The sequence below is a fragment of the Dictyostelium discoideum genome (genome assembly GCF_000004695.1).
Source record: "Dictyostelium discoideum AX4 chromosome 3 chromosome, whole genome shotgun sequence".
Classification (NCBI taxonomy): Eukaryota; Evosea; class Eumycetozoa; order Dictyosteliales; family Dictyosteliaceae; genus Dictyostelium; species Dictyostelium discoideum.
The window spans coordinates 3830556-3848055 of NC_007089.4; the positions used below are offsets into that span (position 1 = coordinate 3830556).

The 17500-nt window shown below is 21.3% G+C and overlaps 8 protein-coding genes and 1 pseudogene across 8 annotated transcripts in view; 4 read left to right on the top strand and 5 right to left on the bottom strand.

Moving 5' to 3' along the window:
* Window positions 1-318: 318 nt before the first annotated feature.
* On the bottom strand, window positions 319-1269 carry DDB_G0280881 (hypothetical protein; the record flags this gene model as incomplete). Its single annotated transcript, XM_635869.1, has 3 exons — window positions 319-749; window positions 846-1026; window positions 1099-1269. The coding sequence occupies 3 exons, from the start codon at window positions 1267-1269 to the stop codon at window positions 319-321; spliced, it is 783 nt and encodes a 260-aa protein (XP_640961.1).
* Window positions 1270-1921: 652 nt separating this feature from the next.
* On the top strand, window positions 1922-2188 carry DDB_G0280883 (annotated as a pseudogene; the record flags this gene model as incomplete).
* A 142-nt stretch (window positions 2189-2330) lies between these two features.
* On the bottom strand, window positions 2331-2543 carry DDB_G0280885 (hypothetical protein; the record flags this gene model as incomplete). Its single annotated transcript, XM_635871.1, has 1 exon — window positions 2331-2543. One exon carries the CDS (start codon window positions 2541-2543, stop codon window positions 2331-2333), a length of 213 nt encoding a protein of 70 aa, XP_640963.1.
* A 383-nt stretch (window positions 2544-2926) lies between these two features.
* On the top strand, window positions 2927-4777 carry arpD (actin-like protein 6A; the record flags this gene model as incomplete). The annotated part of the gene is made up of 5 exons (XM_635872.1): window positions 2927-3031; window positions 3123-3291; window positions 3423-3716; window positions 3933-4185; window positions 4276-4777. 5 exons carry the CDS (start codon window positions 2927-2929, stop codon window positions 4775-4777), a joined length of 1323 nt encoding a protein of 440 aa, XP_640964.1.
* A 197-nt stretch (window positions 4778-4974) lies between these two features.
* DDB_G0280889 (hypothetical protein) lies at window positions 4975-5964 on the bottom strand (the record flags this gene model as incomplete). Its single annotated transcript, XM_635873.1, has 2 exons — window positions 4975-5443; window positions 5486-5964. The coding sequence occupies 2 exons, from the start codon at window positions 5962-5964 to the stop codon at window positions 4975-4977; spliced, it is 948 nt and encodes a 315-aa protein (XP_640965.1).
* A 264-nt stretch (window positions 5965-6228) lies between these two features.
* On the bottom strand, window positions 6229-8384 carry DDB_G0280891 (phosphatidylinositol glycan, class V; the record flags this gene model as incomplete). Its single annotated transcript, XM_635874.1, has 3 exons — window positions 6229-7606; window positions 7782-7893; window positions 7994-8384. 3 exons carry the CDS (start codon window positions 8382-8384, stop codon window positions 6229-6231), a joined length of 1881 nt encoding a protein of 626 aa, XP_640966.1.
* Window positions 8385-9507: 1123 nt separating this feature from the next.
* rbsk (ATP:D-ribose 5-phosphotransferase) lies at window positions 9508-10838 on the top strand (the record flags this gene model as incomplete). The annotated part of the gene is made up of 3 exons (XM_635875.2): window positions 9508-9713; window positions 9978-10245; window positions 10356-10838. 3 exons carry the CDS (start codon window positions 9508-9510, stop codon window positions 10836-10838), a joined length of 957 nt encoding a protein of 318 aa, XP_640967.2.
* Window positions 10839-10951: 113 nt separating this feature from the next.
* Window positions 10952-15549, bottom strand: DDB_G0280895 (WD40 repeat-containing protein; the record flags this gene model as incomplete). The annotated part of the gene is made up of 2 exons (XM_635876.2): window positions 10952-14834; window positions 14927-15549. The coding sequence occupies 2 exons, from the start codon at window positions 15547-15549 to the stop codon at window positions 10952-10954; spliced, it is 4506 nt and encodes a 1501-aa protein (XP_640968.2).
* Window positions 15550-17166: 1617 nt separating this feature from the next.
* Window positions 17167-17500, top strand: part of pgmB (hypothetical protein) — a gene marked incomplete at both ends in the record, with an annotated part of 1812 nt that continues 1478 nt past the window's right edge. The window contains one exon of the mRNA XM_635877.1: window positions 17167-17500. This exon is cut by the window's right edge and continues 1478 nt beyond it. Coding sequence (XP_640969.1) covers window positions 17167-17500 — 334 coding nt within the window.

The following is a 17500-nucleotide window of genomic DNA, read 5'->3' on the forward strand; positions in this document are numbered from 1 at the left end:
TTTTTTTTATTTTTAACATGATCAACTATTTTTTTAATTTTTTTAATTTAATTTAAACTCATTTTTATAATAAAAAAAAAAAAAAATATATATGTATATTAATGTGATGTAATCCATTTTTTAATAATTTAAAATGTATCTTTTTTTTTTCTTTTTTTTTATATTTTTTTTTTTTTTTTGAATATTTGGAAACAAATTATTTTTATTAATTTTAATAGTTTTTTTTTTTTTTTTTTTTTTAATCATATTTTAAAACAACATTTTGAATACCAATTTGAGCTATAGTATTGATTAATTAAGGATCATTTGTTTGTTTTTTTAATCATATTTTAAAACAACGTTTTCAATACCAACTGGAGCTTTAGCATTGATTAATTCAGGATCATTGGTAAATAATGCACGAATTCCAGCTGTACTGAAATTTTTAAATCCTTCAGAAATTTGTTGATTAACTTGTTTAACAGCATCTCTTTGACCAATTAAATCTAACCATTTAAAAATATTTGGGAAACGTTCTTTAGTTGCATTATAAAATGGTACAAAGTTTAAGTATAATAACCATCCGGCACTTGCAATATCAGCAATTGAAAATTCATTTCCACCAATATATGGTGATACTGATAATCTATCATCTAACAATCTAAGAACACGTTGAGCTTCATTATTAAATCTATGTAAAGAATATTCTTGAACAGTTGGTGAAAAGTATGAAAAATGGAAAAATTGTCCAAATGCTGGTCCAAGGTTGGCTGGAAAACAAAAAAATAAAAAAAAAAAAAAATGTTATTGTTAAAAATTTATACTTTGTTTTTTTTTTTAACAAACAAATTTATTTAAAAACATACCTGCTTGCCAAACTGACCATGTAATAACATCAGAATTTTCTTTTGGATTGGTTTTAAAATCTGGAAGGAAAGTATTATATTTTTGTGCTAAATATATTAAAATTGATACAGATTCGAAAACTATTATTGGTTTTTCTCCAGTTTGATCAACAATTGCTGGAACTTTTTTATTTGGATTAATCTAATATTTTATAAAAATTTATTAATATTAAAATAAATAAATAAAAATTAAAATTAAATAAAATTTAATTACTTTTACAAACTCATCAGAATAATTTTCTTTTTTTGTAATATCGATGGTTTTACTTTCATAAGTGATACCATGTGAATTTTCTAATTCGAGTAAAATTAATTTAATTTTATAAGTATTTGGAGTACCATTTGTATAAAAAATGAAGTCAACTTTATTATTAATTTCAATCATTTTATTATTATTATTTTTTAAAAATTTTGTATTGTAAAAATTTATATTATTATTATTATTTTATTGAATTTATTTATTTGTTTTTTTGTATTTTTTGTTTTTTATATAATACTTTAAAAAAAAAAAATTATCATTTTTATACTTATTTTTAATATTCCATGACGTTATAAAAATTTAATAATTTAAAATTACGTAATAAAAAATTTTAGATTATCTTCTGAATAGTCTTCTATTTTTAAAAAAAAAAACCATAACTATAATTATTTTTTAATGATTCATTCGCGAACAAAAAAAAGATCCCACAAAAAAAAAAAATTGCAAATTCATTACAAAAAAAAAAAAAAAATAAAAAAATTAAATATCGTGATAAATCTTTAAATTTTTATTTTTATTTTATATTTTATTTTTTTCATTAATTTTAAAAATAAAAAGTTCTGCTATTTTATCTAATTTTATTTGAAATTGATCAAAATTTTCAAACCATTTTTTTTTTATTTTTATTTTTTATTTTTTTTTTTTATGATTTCTATGAGCGTGAAATTGAATTTTTTATTTTTTATTTTTTTTTTTACCACAAGAAAATGATAAAATTAAAGTGTTTTTTTTTTCCTGTCAATCCAAAAACTTCAATTAAATAATAAAATATAATAAAATGAAAGATGAAGATGTTAGACCTATAGTTATTGATAATGGTTCTGGTATGTGTAAAGCTGGGTTTGCAGGTGATGATGCTCCACGTGCTGTTTTCCCATCGGTCGTTGGTCGTCCAAGACATACAGGCGTAATAGTGGGTATGGGCGAAAAAGATTCATATGTTGGTGATGAAGCTCAGTTGAAAAGGGGTTTAATTAAACAAGGTATTGTTATAAATTGGGAAAATATGGAAATAATTTGGCATTATACTAAACCAAACATTTAATTAACAGTGATGCTACTTTGTATTTGGAATAGCTGTTGGTATTGAACCAAATAAACCAGAGTTGTAGCTACAATTTTTTGTTGAACTGGTTGAATTAAACCACCTTCAGTAGCTGCTGCTGATTGAGGTTGACTAAAGCACATCATGATGAGCTAACTGTAGTAGTTTGGACACAAGTGATTGGTTGTGTTTGACTATCTAATAATGATGTAGTTGGATGTGTGTTAACGATGATTGCATATTGGTAAATAATGAAGATGACGGTGATGCCGTTGCTTATTGTACTATTACTGATGAGTCGGTGGTGTTGATATTGTATGGTGATTATTTGCATTGCTGATCGATATGCTAACATCTCTCTTTGTTGTTTCTATAGTATTTTTTCATTGTTATTATTATAACATTTAATTTTTTGTTGTTGTAATATTTATTATTATTGCTTTAAAAATAAGATGATGTGAAATAAAAAATAAAAAAAATGTTTGGTTGGTGCTGTTAAATAAAAAATAAAAAATAATTGTTAATTTTTTTTATTATTTCATTAATTAATTTTTTTCAAAACGGATTTATTTAAAAATAGATTCGACAAAAAAAAAAAATAATAAAAATAAAAATAAAAATAAAAATGTAAAAAAATAAAAAAAAAAAAAAATTGAAAATTGAAAATTTGAAAAGTTTTCATTTTTTTTTTGAAAATCAAACAAAGACAAAAAAAAAAAAAAAAAAAAAGAATCAAATATGTACAGTGGTGATGATGTATCAGCAATCGTTATTGATGTTGGAACCTTTTCAACAAAAGGTGGTTATGCTGGTGAAGATTCACCAAAAGCAGTATTTCCAACTGTAAGTTTTTTTTTTAAATTTTTTTAATTTTTTTTTTTTTTTTTTTTTTTTTTTTTTTCTAATCTGCTAATATTCAATAATTTATTATTAGGATATAGGTGTTGTATATAAAAACGAGAATGAAACAGTTGGAACAGGTGATTCTGAAATGGGTGAAAAAGATGATTCAGAACCAAAGAGAACTTATTATTGTGGTACAAATGGTATCACTTATAGAAGACCACATATGGAGATCATTAATCCTTTATCCGATGGTTTAAGTAAATTTTAAATTTTATAAAAAATTTATTAAATAATAATAATAACAACAATAACAATAATAATAATAATTTATAAAAATATTAATTTTAATTATTATTATTATTTTTTTTTTTTTTTCACAAACACCCAGTTAAAAATTGGGATGCGATGGAACAAATTTGGAATCATACTTTCTATGAAAGATTACATATCAACCCAATTGAACATCCAATATTATTAGCAGAACCAACATATAATACAAGAGCAATTAGAGAGAAAGTAACAGAGATTATGTTTGAAAAATATCATGCACCAGCATTATTCATTGCAAAGAATGCTGTTTTATCTTCATTTGCAAGTTCAAAAGCATCTTCATTAGTATTAGATTCTGGTGGTGGTATGACTTCTGTCACACCTGTATTTGAAGGTTTTGTTGTTAAAAATGGTAAAATTATTAAAATTATTATTATTATTATTATTATTATTATTATTATTATTATTATTATTATTATTATTATTATTATTATTATTATTATTATTATTATTATTTGGATTATTATTATTATTATTATTATTATTATTATTATTATTATTATTATTATTATTATATAAAACTAATATTCTTATTAATATTAATACAAATAATAATAATAATGAATAGGTATTGTAAAATCAAATTTAGCAGGTAATAGATTAACAGAAGAATATTATAGAATTTTATCTAGTAAAAATATTACAGTCAATCCAATTAATTTAATTAAAAAAGTAGAGATTAAAACTGGTGAATTTGGTATTACACCATACAATATACCAACACTCACTGAATCTTATAAAAGATATGTTACATTAGAAACTATTAGAGATTTAAAAGAAACTTCTTGTAGAGTTTCTGATACAAAGGATTTAGGTGAAGAGTAAGAATATATATATATATTTTAAAAACTACAAAAATAATAATAATAATAATAATTTTAATATTAATATAAACATTAATAATTTAATAGTATAAATATAGCACAAGTACCATATGAATTGCCAGATGGTAATTTATTAGAGATTGGTTCAGATAGATTTCAAATTCCTGAATTATTATTTAATCCAACACCATTGAATGAACAAATTTTAAATAACAATAATAATAATAGCAATGGTGAGAATACAACAACATCATCAGTTGTTCAACAACCACAATATCAAGGATTAGGAAGAATGATTATAGAATCATTAGAGAAAAGTGATACAGATATTCGTAAAGAATTAATAAGTAATTTAATTATAACTGGTGGTAATACATTATTTGCAGGTTTCCAAGAAAGATTAGTTAGAGACATTTCTGAAATCTCTTATAATAAACCAAAAATCGTTGCAAATCAAACTGAAAAAAAGAATTCAGTTTGGATTGGTGGTTCTGTTCTTGGTTCATTAGGTACTTTTCAACAAATGTGGATGTCAAAATCTGAATGGGAAGAATTTGGTCGTCCATTAGTTGAAAAGAAATGTCCATAAAATACATAATTAATTTCAAAAATAAAAAAAAAAATAAAAAAAATAAAAAAAAAAAAAGTTAAACTAAATAAATGACATATATATGTGTGTGTGTGTGTGTGTAAATCCAAATTATAAATTGGATACAAATATTGAATATGAGAAAAAGGATTTTTTTTTTTTTTTTTTTTTTTAGTTTTTAGTTTTTAATTTTTTATTTAAATATGAGTATCTAATCTATTATGAACTTCTTCTTGAATTCTTGTTAAATAACGTAAATAAACAGTTTGTTTTAAAGCTTCTTGATAATTTTTATTTTGAAATTCGTTTTCTAATTTTTCAACTACATCATTAATCTTTTGACGATTTTCATGTGCAATCTTTGTAATATCCTCTTCGGTACCTTCATCAATTGCTTCTCTAACCTCTAAAACCTCCATTAAAACTTCTGGGTCAACATCACCTACTGATGATAAATCTAATCCCTTTTGATTTAAAATGTATTCTGCTCTTAAAAATGGTGATTTCAATATGTTATGTGCTGTATTTAAAGATGTTGTAATCTCTTTTGATATATTCTTCTCTTTTTGACTATCACTTTGTTCAAATAAATCTGGATGTAATTGTTTTTGTAACTTTTTAAATCTATGTGATAAATCTTTTAAATCTACACGAAATGATGGTTTACTTTTTAAAAAAAAAAAAAAAAAAAAAAAAAAAAATTAATACCAAAAAAAAAAAAGAAAAAGATTTAGAAAGTGTAATAGAATAAATACATACATATCAAATAGATAAAATATATCAATACTATCATCCATTTGTTGAACTTTATTACACATTGGGCAAAATATCTTTTTCTTTTCAATATGTTCATTACATGACCAACATGGACTTGCTTTTATTTTTTTTAAAAGTTCACTACCATGGTTACTACCACTACTATTATTATTATTATTATTATTATTGTTGTTACTACCACAAGTTGAACTACAATTACTATTATTACCACAACCGTTTTGTGTACTTGTTGTACTATAAAATTTGTTGATTGAGGATTCTGGTGATTTATTAAAAATGAAATTATTATTATTTATATATTTATTGATTGGTGATGTATAATAATTATTATTATTTATAAATTTTATATTAGCAGGATTTACAACTTTAAAATTTTTATTATTGAATAATATATTTAATGTTTTATTCATTTTGTTTTTCTTTTGTTAATTTCACAATGTTATGAAAAGAAATGCATTTCTTTTTTTCATTTTTTAGTTTTTGTTTTTTTTTTTTTTTTTTTAATTTTTATTTTTTTTTTATTTTTTAATTTTTTTTAAAAGGAAATAAAAAATATCTGAAAAACATCCAGCAAATTATTAGGTCCAAAAAAGGTTTTGTTTTTTTTTTTTTGTTTTTTTTTTATTTTTTAAATTAATTAATTTAATATTTTTTATTTTTAATTTTTTAACTATTTATGTCCATGGATAAAAATTAGTAAATAAAACAGAACCTAAAACATTATAAAGTATAAAATAAGATAAAATTAAAATTCTTTCAACTCTTTCTTTTTTGCAAGATTTTGATGTTAATTTTGATTCTTCTTTTTTCTTTATACCAGTATTATTATTATTATTATTACTATTATTATTATTATTATTATTATTATTATTATTATTATTATTATTATTATTATTATTATTATTATTATTATTATTATTATTATTTTTATTATTATTATTATCATTATTATTACTACTAGAATCAGACATTCTTGGTGAAGAAGTTGGAACTTCAGGAATTTTATTCATAAAGAATTTAGCACAGAACCAAAATATTAAAGGTGAATGAATGAAAAATCTTGTAATAACTTGAACATGCATAAAAGTTACAGAGAAAATTGTTAAAAATGATAGATAAACAATGAATGGTAATAAATGTGGACTATAGTAAACAACAGAGAAAGTATCACTTGTATGACCAATTGAAGCCAATTGTGAAGTTGTATCAATTGTTATATTCTTTGATCTACTTTTAAAAGTTGAATAAATCATTTGATTTGGTTGATTTATAAAATATCTTAAATAACTTAAAATTGAACCAACCGATAATAATACCATTGGTGTTGCAAATAAAAAGTTTGGAATTTGACTAACTGTATAATAATTAAAAAATCCTTGATTCCAATAATGATTTTGAACAAATCCATATAAATTTGGATATTTAAATAATCCACTTGTATCACCACTACCACACCATGGTCTTGGCCAATCACCATTTTTAATTAATTCAAAGTTGTTATTATTATTATTATTACAAAATCTTGAATAACCATAATATTGAAAAATAATATATGGTAAAATTATAATTAATGATTGAATTATTATTAATAATGGATATAATAATAAATCTTTTGATAGTGTTGAATTATCGAAAGCACTATTTACAAGTGGTAATTTATCCATTGAATTTGAAGGTTTCAACAAATAAGTTTTCTTATAGGTTTTAGTTGAATGTAAAAATCTAAGAATTAATCTTGCCATATGAGTTATATAACTTGAATAGTAAGTATAAATTATGAAACCACACATTAATATACCATTTGATCTTGTTGCAGTTGCCAAAGAGAAAAATAAACTTGCCAAAGTTGTACACCAAATCTTTCTTGATAATGGCATTGAATGTGTACCTAATTCTCTACCATTCATTTCTAATAAATAATAATCACCACCAAATACTTGTACTAATCCACTAAATATCATTAAATTAAATAAATTCTCTGTATAAACTGCTGTTGTAAATACTCCTGCTGGATTAATACAATATAATAATGTTGCTGTGAATGCAAATTCACTATTATTAAATATAATATATCCTAATCTATTTATTTATTTTTTTTGAAAGTAATAATATCATTAAAAAAAAAAAAAAAAAAAAAAAAAAAAAAAAAAAAAAAAAAAAAAATTAATTTTAATATTTATTATTAATTATTATTTATTATTATTATTATAATAGTTTTAATATTTACTTTAATAATTGAACTGCTGATAAAACAAATGATAAATTACTAATAATAAAACCTGATACTATAATACAATCACTAAATGATAGTGAATGAATAAATGAAAAACTATTTAAAGCTAATAATAATAATAATAATAAAAATATTAGTAAATTAGAATTATTTAATTTTGTACTTATATAGGTATAGTTATTGTTTTTATAATAAGAAAAAATTACCTTTTCCAACAATATTCATTAATAAAGGGAATAAAGGAAAAAATGCATGATTTTGTTCATGTTCATAACCAAATTCAGCGATTCTAATGAAATAGATACTATCCCATTTAACAAAAATTCTTTTAATAAGGAAATTTACAATTGGTGATGTATTTGAATGATCTTTTAAATTTGATATTGATGATTTTTCGTCATTTAAAATTAAAGAGGAGTCATTTGGTTCCTTTAATGGTGATAATGCATTTATTGATGTTGAACTATCGAAATTTTCTAATTGTTGTGATACTATTAAACAATAAATCCAAATAATTAATTTACAAATAATTGCAACTTTGATTATTGTATTTCTTTGTTTTTTATATTTAATTATATTATTATTTAATATTTTCATTGTTTTTTTCTTTTTTTTTAATTTCACAAAAAATGAAAAAAAAAAAAAATAAAAAAAATAAAAAAAAAAAAAAAAAAAAAACCAATTTGATATTTATTTTTTATTTATTTTCCTTTTTTTTTTTTTTACTTAACAACGATTTAATTTTATTTAATTTAATTTTAAAAAGAATTTAGTATAAAAAAATAGAACACCCATAAATACACGAAACGATATAAAATATAAAAAAAATGAATGTAACCATTGAATCTTTTTTTATTTTTTAATTAATTCAATTCTAGTTGTTCCTCAAAATAAAAAAAAAGTCGATTCTAAAAAATAATAAATGAAAAAAAAATATATTTTATTGGAGCTTTTTTATAAATTATTTTTAGTTATTTTAATTTATTTTTAGTTTTTTGATTTCAAATTATTTTTATATTAATAAATGATATCATCTTCTTTTCAAAATGCCATAGTGCATAGATAAATCTTTCCTTTCTCTGACTTTTGATTAGAATTGATTCATTTTATTTGTTTAGAAATAATGATGATCAACCTTTCTTTATGATATAGTGCATAGATAAATCTTTCCTTTCTCTATCATTTGATTGGTATTGATTCATATATTATATTATCTAGATTATAATTGAATTTAACCCATTTTTATTTGGTAAAATTACTCTATAAAAAAATAATAATAAAGTTAGATTAAAATTGTTTTTTTTTTTATAATTTTTTTTTTTTTTTTTTTTTTTTTTTTATTACTTACCTTTTTTTTTATATTCTTAAATAAAAATCAAACTCTAACAATTAAAAAGGTTTAGATAAAAGTTGATTGATAATCTCTAATCTCTAATAATTGACATTAACCATAATATTATTGATAAATCTTTCTTTTATTTAACATTTGACTGGTACCTACGTTTAAAAATAAAATTTTTGATGAAAAAAAAAATTAAATTATTTTTTTGTTTTTTTTTTTTTTTTTCAAGTGTTTTAATGTTTTTATCAATTTTTTTTTTTTTTTTTTTACTACGATCAGTTCCCCAATCAGTGATTACAATCCAAAATAAAAAGTCACAATCTATAAATCTTCATTTATTTTATAAATTTAAAAAAAAAAAAAAAAAAAAAAAAGAAAATGGAAAATAATATTACAGTTGTTGGTGCATCTAATTGGGATACATTTATTTATGTTGATAAAATGCCAAGAGTTGGTGAAACAATTAAAGGTACAGATTTAAAAGTTTCATATGGTGGTAAGGCTGCAAATCAAGCTGTTCAAGCATCATTATTAGGTTCAAATTGTACACTCATAACTAAATTAGGTGATGATCCTTCTGGTGTGTAAGTTTTTTAAATATTTCCCAAAAATACCAAAAAAAAAAAAAAAAATAAAAAAAAAAAAACACTAGTAATGCATACATATGTTTTATATACTAAAACAATTAAAAAAAAAAAAAAAAATAATAATAATAATAATAATAACAATAATAATAATAATAATAATAATAATAATAATAATAATAATAATAATAATAATAATAATAATAATAATAATAATAATAATAATAATAATAATAATAATAATAATAATAATAATAATAATAGTAATACATTAAAAAATTTTAAAGATAAAAATATAAATTGTGAATTTGTATCAGTTGTATCAAATGTTCCATCAGGATGTGCTACAATTATAGTTGATAAAAATGGTGATAATAATATCATTATTATTGGTGGTTCAAATGATTTATTAAATGAAAAAGATGTTGATAATGCCAAATCACAAATTCAAAATTCTTCACTCCTTTTATGTCAATTAGAAGTTTCATTAAATGTTACATTACATGCTTTAAAAATTGCAAAAGAATCAAATGTATATTGTATTTCCAACTATTTCTTTTTTCTTTTTTTTTTTTTTTTTTATTTGGAAATAATTAAATAATTTATATCATACTAATTTATTTATTATTTTTAAAAATTTAGAAATGTAAAACAATGTTAAATTTAACACCAATAAACAATGATCCATTAATTTTGGAAATGTTTAAATTTGTTGATATATTAATTGTAAATGAAATTGAATTAATTGGATTATATAATTCAACTTTTAATAATAATAATAATAATGAAAAAGATTTTAATATTAATCAATTAATGGAAATGTGTGATAATTTAATTAAAAAATTTGAAAATTTTGAAAATATTATTGTAACATTAGGTGGAAATGGACAATTATTAGTAAGTAAGGAAAACAATAAAAACTGTCATATTGAATTAAAAGAAAAAGTTAAAGTTGTTGATACTTCAGGTGCTGGTGATAGTTTTATTGGTAGTTTTGCTCATTATCTTGTAACTGAAAATAAACCATTAAAAGATTCAATTGAATCTGCTTCAAAAGTAGCTTCAATTAGTGTAACAAGACATGGTACTCAAACAAGTTATCCAAAATCAAATGAAATTAATTAAAATAAATAAAATAAATAAAATAAAATAAAAACATGTTTAATTTATAAATAATCGCAATATTTATTATTTGGTTTGTTTTTGTCTTTGTTTTTTTTTTATTTAAAATTGATTAATTAAAGATTAAATTTCCATAAATTTGAACTACCATGAGAAAATAAAGCACCAACATTAAATTGAGAAAGTTGAATTTTTGTAATTTCAGAATTTGGACGACCATATAGTTCACCAATGGATTGAGTTAAATTACGTGGATCCCAATAAGAAATTCTTGAACCACCTCCACATAGGATTTTCTTTGGTTCAACATCAAAAGATTTAACATGAATTGTATCGACTATTCTTTTAATATAGAATGGACCAGTTCTTTCATCAAAGAATCTGAGTGTACCATCTTTACTTGAAGCAACAACGATATCTTCTTTTGGTAATACTTTACAAGAATAGATTTCATCAGTATGACCAAGGAAAGAGATAACTTTTTTACCAGTATTTAAATCCCATAAATTGATTGGACCTCTTGAACAACCAACGGCAACCCTATTGGTATGAGTATTGATGGCGGTGATTCTATCGTCTTGTTGAATTGAGGTTAACAATTCACCAGTGCTAGCATTGAAAACATCAACTATTGTATCGTAGTCATCGAATTCGGAAGAATCTTCATTACCTTCATAATGGAGAACCACATTGCTACCAGTGAAATTGGAAGATATTGAGGAGACATCCCAAAGTTGAGGGGTAGTAATTTTCGGATTGATTAATTTAATTTCTCTGGTATTTGAAATATTATCTGGATGGAATTCAATGAGTGTTTTATTCTTTAAACCTGAATAAACCAAAGAATCACTTGTCCACATATGAACTGAGCAAGATGGTTCCTTTGGGATGTAATCGAATCTTTGTGGATTAAAACGACTTGAATCTGCGAAATCTATTACATACGCCTCACCAGTGCTGAAACCTGAATAACTTTTCTCACCATCCAAATGAATTGAGGTGATTGTACCCTCGCCATTATTGGGTATCATTGCGAATTGTGATGGTGAGATACGATAGGACGCAATTGACATCAACGAAATTCTAACACTAGTTGGCACACTTGGTGTTAGACCATTGATGGAGGGACCTGTATTCTTTGGTTGACCATATAGTTTACTAATTTGCCACAGTACCTCCATTCTAATCTTTAAGAAAAAGTTCTTCTTCCATTGTTGATCTATTGTTTCATAATTTGTCTCTCTACTTAGAAAGAATGTCAATGAGGGATTATCGAAATTTAAATCGGTTGAAGAGAATTGAAATTGAGTTTTAACAAAACTATCCCAAAGATGTCTTAATTGGTCATTGTTTTTACCATTATTATAATGACTATCCAATTTAGATTCACCAAAGATATTAAAATATAAACGGTACCATAGGATATCAGATTCTGACATTTGTTTCATATATTTACAAGTTCTTGATACTTTACATAATGCTCTATGATCAAGATAGGATAATATCGTCATAATGATTTCATGTGGTAAATAGAATAAATTAACCAAACCATCCAATATATCATCACGTTCAGTTTGTTTTTCATAATTATTTGAAAAGAATTGAACTCTTTCACTAATTATTGATGGTATAAATGGTGGTAATAAAAGTTGATTACTTGATGCTCTATTCTTTAATATTTTAATATTTTTAGGTGGTGATCCTGAAAGTGAACCAACTGGTGATTCATTAGGTGATTCATTTGATGATTCTGTAAATGATTCTGTTGATAATTTAATATTTCTTGGTAATGGTAATATTGATGATGATGGTGATGATGTTGTTGTAGTTGTTGTAGTCGTAGTTGTTGTAGTTGTTGTAGTGGTGGTTATTGGAAATTGAATTTTTAATTTATTCAATGATTCTAAATTTTTCTGTTGTTTTTTTAAATTAATTATTTCGGTTTTATTATTATCTATTATTTTATCATTTTTATTTATATATTCACTAATATTAATATCTCTATTTACAATGTTATTATTATTATTATTACTATTATTACTATTATTACTATTATTACTATTATTACTATTATTATTAGTGGTATTATTTATAAAATTGATATTTGGTTCGCCTGTACAATTTCTAGTTTTTTTAGATTTTTTATATTGTTCTTCAAGTTCATCATTGTTGATATCATTTTCAACATTGAATGAATTTTTCGGTATTTCAATTGAAGAAGTTATTGATGAATTGGTTATTGTTGATGTAGTGATTATTGTTTTATTTACATTATTATTATTATTACTATTACTATTACTATTACTATTATTAATATTATTATTAATACTATTATTATCTTTATTGTCTTGCAAAAATGAATTTGAAGAAATAGTTGATGATGTTGTTATTGTTTGTGAAAGATTTGTAATTGAAGAATTAATTTTATTAAGTGGTTGCGTAGAAGAAGAATTTAAAGATTGTAATGATGTAGATGGTAATATATTTGTACTACTACTTCTAGAAACAAAAGAAGAGGAATTATTATTGTTATTGTTATTATTATTATTATTATTATTATTATTATTATTATTATTATTATTATTATTATTATTATTATTATTTTTATTTTTATTATTATTATTATTATTATTATTATTATTATTTAAATTTGAAATTAATGAAGATCTTAAATTTTTTTTAGAATTAATTGGTTTAAAATAATAACTTGATTGATCATTTGATTTATGATGATTATTAATTGATGGAATGATATTATTTGATTGTGATTGTTCAATTGAATCTGAAACTGATAAAAGTTTAATTGAATCAAGTATTTGAGATTCTTTTGAAACTTTTGAATAAATAAAATCAATAATATCAGAGAATAAATAAATAACTTTAATTAAAACTGGATCATCAAATCTATCTTTATGATTATTTGAAGAATTACTTGAAGTTGATGAAGAGAATGAAGATTTAATTAACATTAAAATATCTAAAGAACGTTCACTTCCAGGTATATTAGAGTAGGAGGATAATGAGGACGATGATGAAGAAGAGGATGAAGATGAAGATGATGAAGTATTATTAGTTGATTTTGATAATTCAATTGGATTAATTTTATCTCTCCAATTATCAGGATTAATTAAAAAGTAAGTTGTAAATTGACATTCATCACTTTTAAATTTTAAATTATCAAATGAAAAAAAAAAGATATCACCATTTTCACGTTGCTCTAATAAGAAATAACCACTTGTGTTTGCACCATTTTGTAATGTACTTCTAATATTGAAAAAGGGTATATTAAATTTAAATTTACTTGAGATGATTGGACCACCACCTTTTAATATTGTAATTTTATCTTCCAATACCATATGATAAATGAATGGATCCCATTGAAAATCTTCTTCAAACATAAAACAACCAATTAAAATTGGGTCGAATGAAACTTGATATTTTGTTTTAATTAGTAATGGACTGGTGGAGGTGTGACGGTCGTAGAATACACAAATGTTGTTATGTTTACTTGGTAGACTATTCCATTGAGATTTCTCATCGAGATCTTTAAAGAAATGAATCCATTCTTCACGTGATTTCTCTTGAAATTTAATTCCATGCTTACCTGTACCCTGTTCAACATTTATACCATTTGGTATATAAGTCAATGAATTACTCTTATAATTCTCTATGGTTTTTTGATGTTGACATTTATTTCTAATGAATTTAATCTTGTAAACTAAATTCATCAATGATATTTTCGGTACAACTGGCATTAATAAATAATCAGAGAATGATCTGCCTTCATTTCCAAAATCATATGAACAAATATGTGTTGAAAAACTACCATTACTCTTTACTCCATCTAAATCATATGATACAATTGGTTCAAAAATATATCCAAATATTGGTAATCCACCTCTAATATATTCCTTTGATTTAACACATCCTTTAAATTCATTATAATCTCTTGAAACTGTAAAATATGATCCTTTTCTACTTGGGTGTGGTCCTGTAATTCTTTTTTTTTTTAAAAAAATAAAAAAATAATAAATTAATAAAATGGGGGGAGGGGGAGTGTGGTAATATATTTTTAATAATAATAAGCATACTGTAAAATAACACAATCTCTAGATTTAATAAATAATGACATATTTGTATACATGTGAAGTAATAGAATATCATATTTTGAATAAGGTATATTTAATTTTTGAGCTTTTTGTTTATCATTGGTTGTAAAGTAATAAACTATTTCGAAACGATCTAAATAACGATCCCAACTAAATCTAGCTAACCAATCTGATACATAGGTTACTGCAACCTCTGGATCACAATCTATAATTTGGTTTCTTGATAATAATGAACTACCAACTACACTATCATATCTTGGATTTTGAAATGGTTTTGACCAAACACTAATATCAGATTCTTCTTTACTTATAAATTTCCATTCCGTATCAATTAATTCATTTTCAAAGATTTCCAATAATCCTAAACTCTCTAAATAAATCGATTTTAATTCTAACAATTCTTCATCTTGAAAATTGTTACCAATAAAACTATTATTTTCTAATTTTTCAACTTGCTCCAAATCATTTGGTAATATTAATTCATTATTTTTATTACTACAATACCCTATTGAATTCATTTTAAATGGTGGTGTTGTTATATTATTATTATTATATATATTATTATATTTATTATTATTATTATTATCTTTATTAATTGGTTCCATTTTTTTTACTATGTGTTTTTTTTTTTTTTTTTTTTTTTTATTTTTATTTTTGTTTTGGAAATAAAAATAAAAAAAAAATTTACAAAAAATTTAATATTTGAAAATACCAAAGTTATGAAAATTATCTCTAAAAATTTTTTTTTTTTTTTTTTTTTTTTTTTATTATTTTGTTATTATTTTTATTATTATTATTATAATTATTATTAGTATTGTTTTTTTTTTTTTTTTTTTTTTTTTTTTTTTTTTTTTTTATGAAAGAAAAAACTATTTATAAAAAAAAAAAAAAGTTTTTTTTTGTTGTTTTTTGATTTAGATTTGTTGGGGTGGAAAAAAAATTTTTTTTTTTTTTATTTTTCAATTTTTTATTTTTCAATTTTTTTTTTTTTTATTTTTCACCTCTTTATATTTTTAACGAACCTTTGAATTGCGGACGAGAAAAAAATCTTTTTTTTTTTGTGTATGGTTGGACAAAACAGAGATTATTTTTTTTTTTTTTTTATGTATTTATTTTTTTTTTTTTTTTTTTTTATTATTTATTTTTTATATTTTTTTTTTTTTTTTTTACCAAATTATTTATTTATTTAATTATTTATAAATAATTATGAAATTATGTAAAATGTTTATTTTTATCCTTTAGGGAGGATAATAAAAATAATTAAAAAAAACATAAATTTTAAAAATAAATTTCAGAGACCAGGGATATAAAATAAAAAAAAAATTAAAAAAAAAATTAAAAAAATTAAAAATTATAATAATAATTAATTTTTTATTTTTTTATTTTTTTATTTTCGTGAAAGTGCCTCCCCAATAAGCAAATTTTGAATTTCCATTATTTTCAATAAACAACTAGGGTACACCCACCCTCCACCCTCCAATTTAGCAAATATTCAAAATTCTCAATTTTTGAAGTCCTTGCTAGATTATTAGACAAAATTAATAAATGTGGGATTTTTTAATATTTATCTTTTTTTTAATTATTTAAATTTATAATAACAAAATAATTTCTATAAATGTGTTTTTTTTAAAAAAAAAAAAAGAGATTAATTACTTTTTTTTTTTTTTTTCAATATAATTAATTTAATCATTCAGATTTTAAAAATTTCTTTTTTTATAATTTCTTTTAATTTTTCTTTTTCTTTTTCAATGATTATTTTTTTTTTTCCAATTTCAATTAATCATTTAAAAATTCAAAAATCACTTTTTTTTTTTTTTTATTTTTTTTTTTTCTTTAATAATTAAGTTAGGATTTTAAATAAAGTTTTGTTCAATTAAAAATCAAAAGATATATTTATTCATTCCTTATTTTAACCTAGAAATTCATTTTAGAATATGTAATTATTGACTAAATTAAAAAAAAAAATAATAAAAATAAAAATGAAAACATTCCATTGGTTTTTTTCATTGAAATTCCCAATAATGGATTTTATTTTTTTTGAAATTTAATTTTTTTTTTTTTTATTAATTTAATTTAATTTTTTTTTGATTTTTTTTTTTTGATTTTTTTTCAATTGCATTTTTTTTTTTTTAATTTTTTATTTTTTAATTTTTTTTTTTTTTTTTTTTAAATCAACTACAAATTTTTTATATATATTTATTATTATTTTTAAAAAAAAAAAAATGACAGATAAAATTAATAATTTAATTAATCAATGGTTAAAATGGGATAAAAATGAAATTACAAGAAAGGAAATTGAACAATTAAAAGAGAATAACAATGAAAAAGAGTTATTAGTTAGATTAGAAGAAAGAATTCAATTTGGTACAGCAGGTTTAAGAGGAGCTATGAGAGCAGGTTTCTCATGTATGAATGATTTAACAGTTACACAAGCAAGTCAAGGATTATGCGAATATGTCATTGAAACAATTGAACAATCAAAGAGTAAAGGTATAGTAATTGGATATGATGGTCGTCACAATTCGTACATTTTCGCTAAAATCACTGCAGCAACAT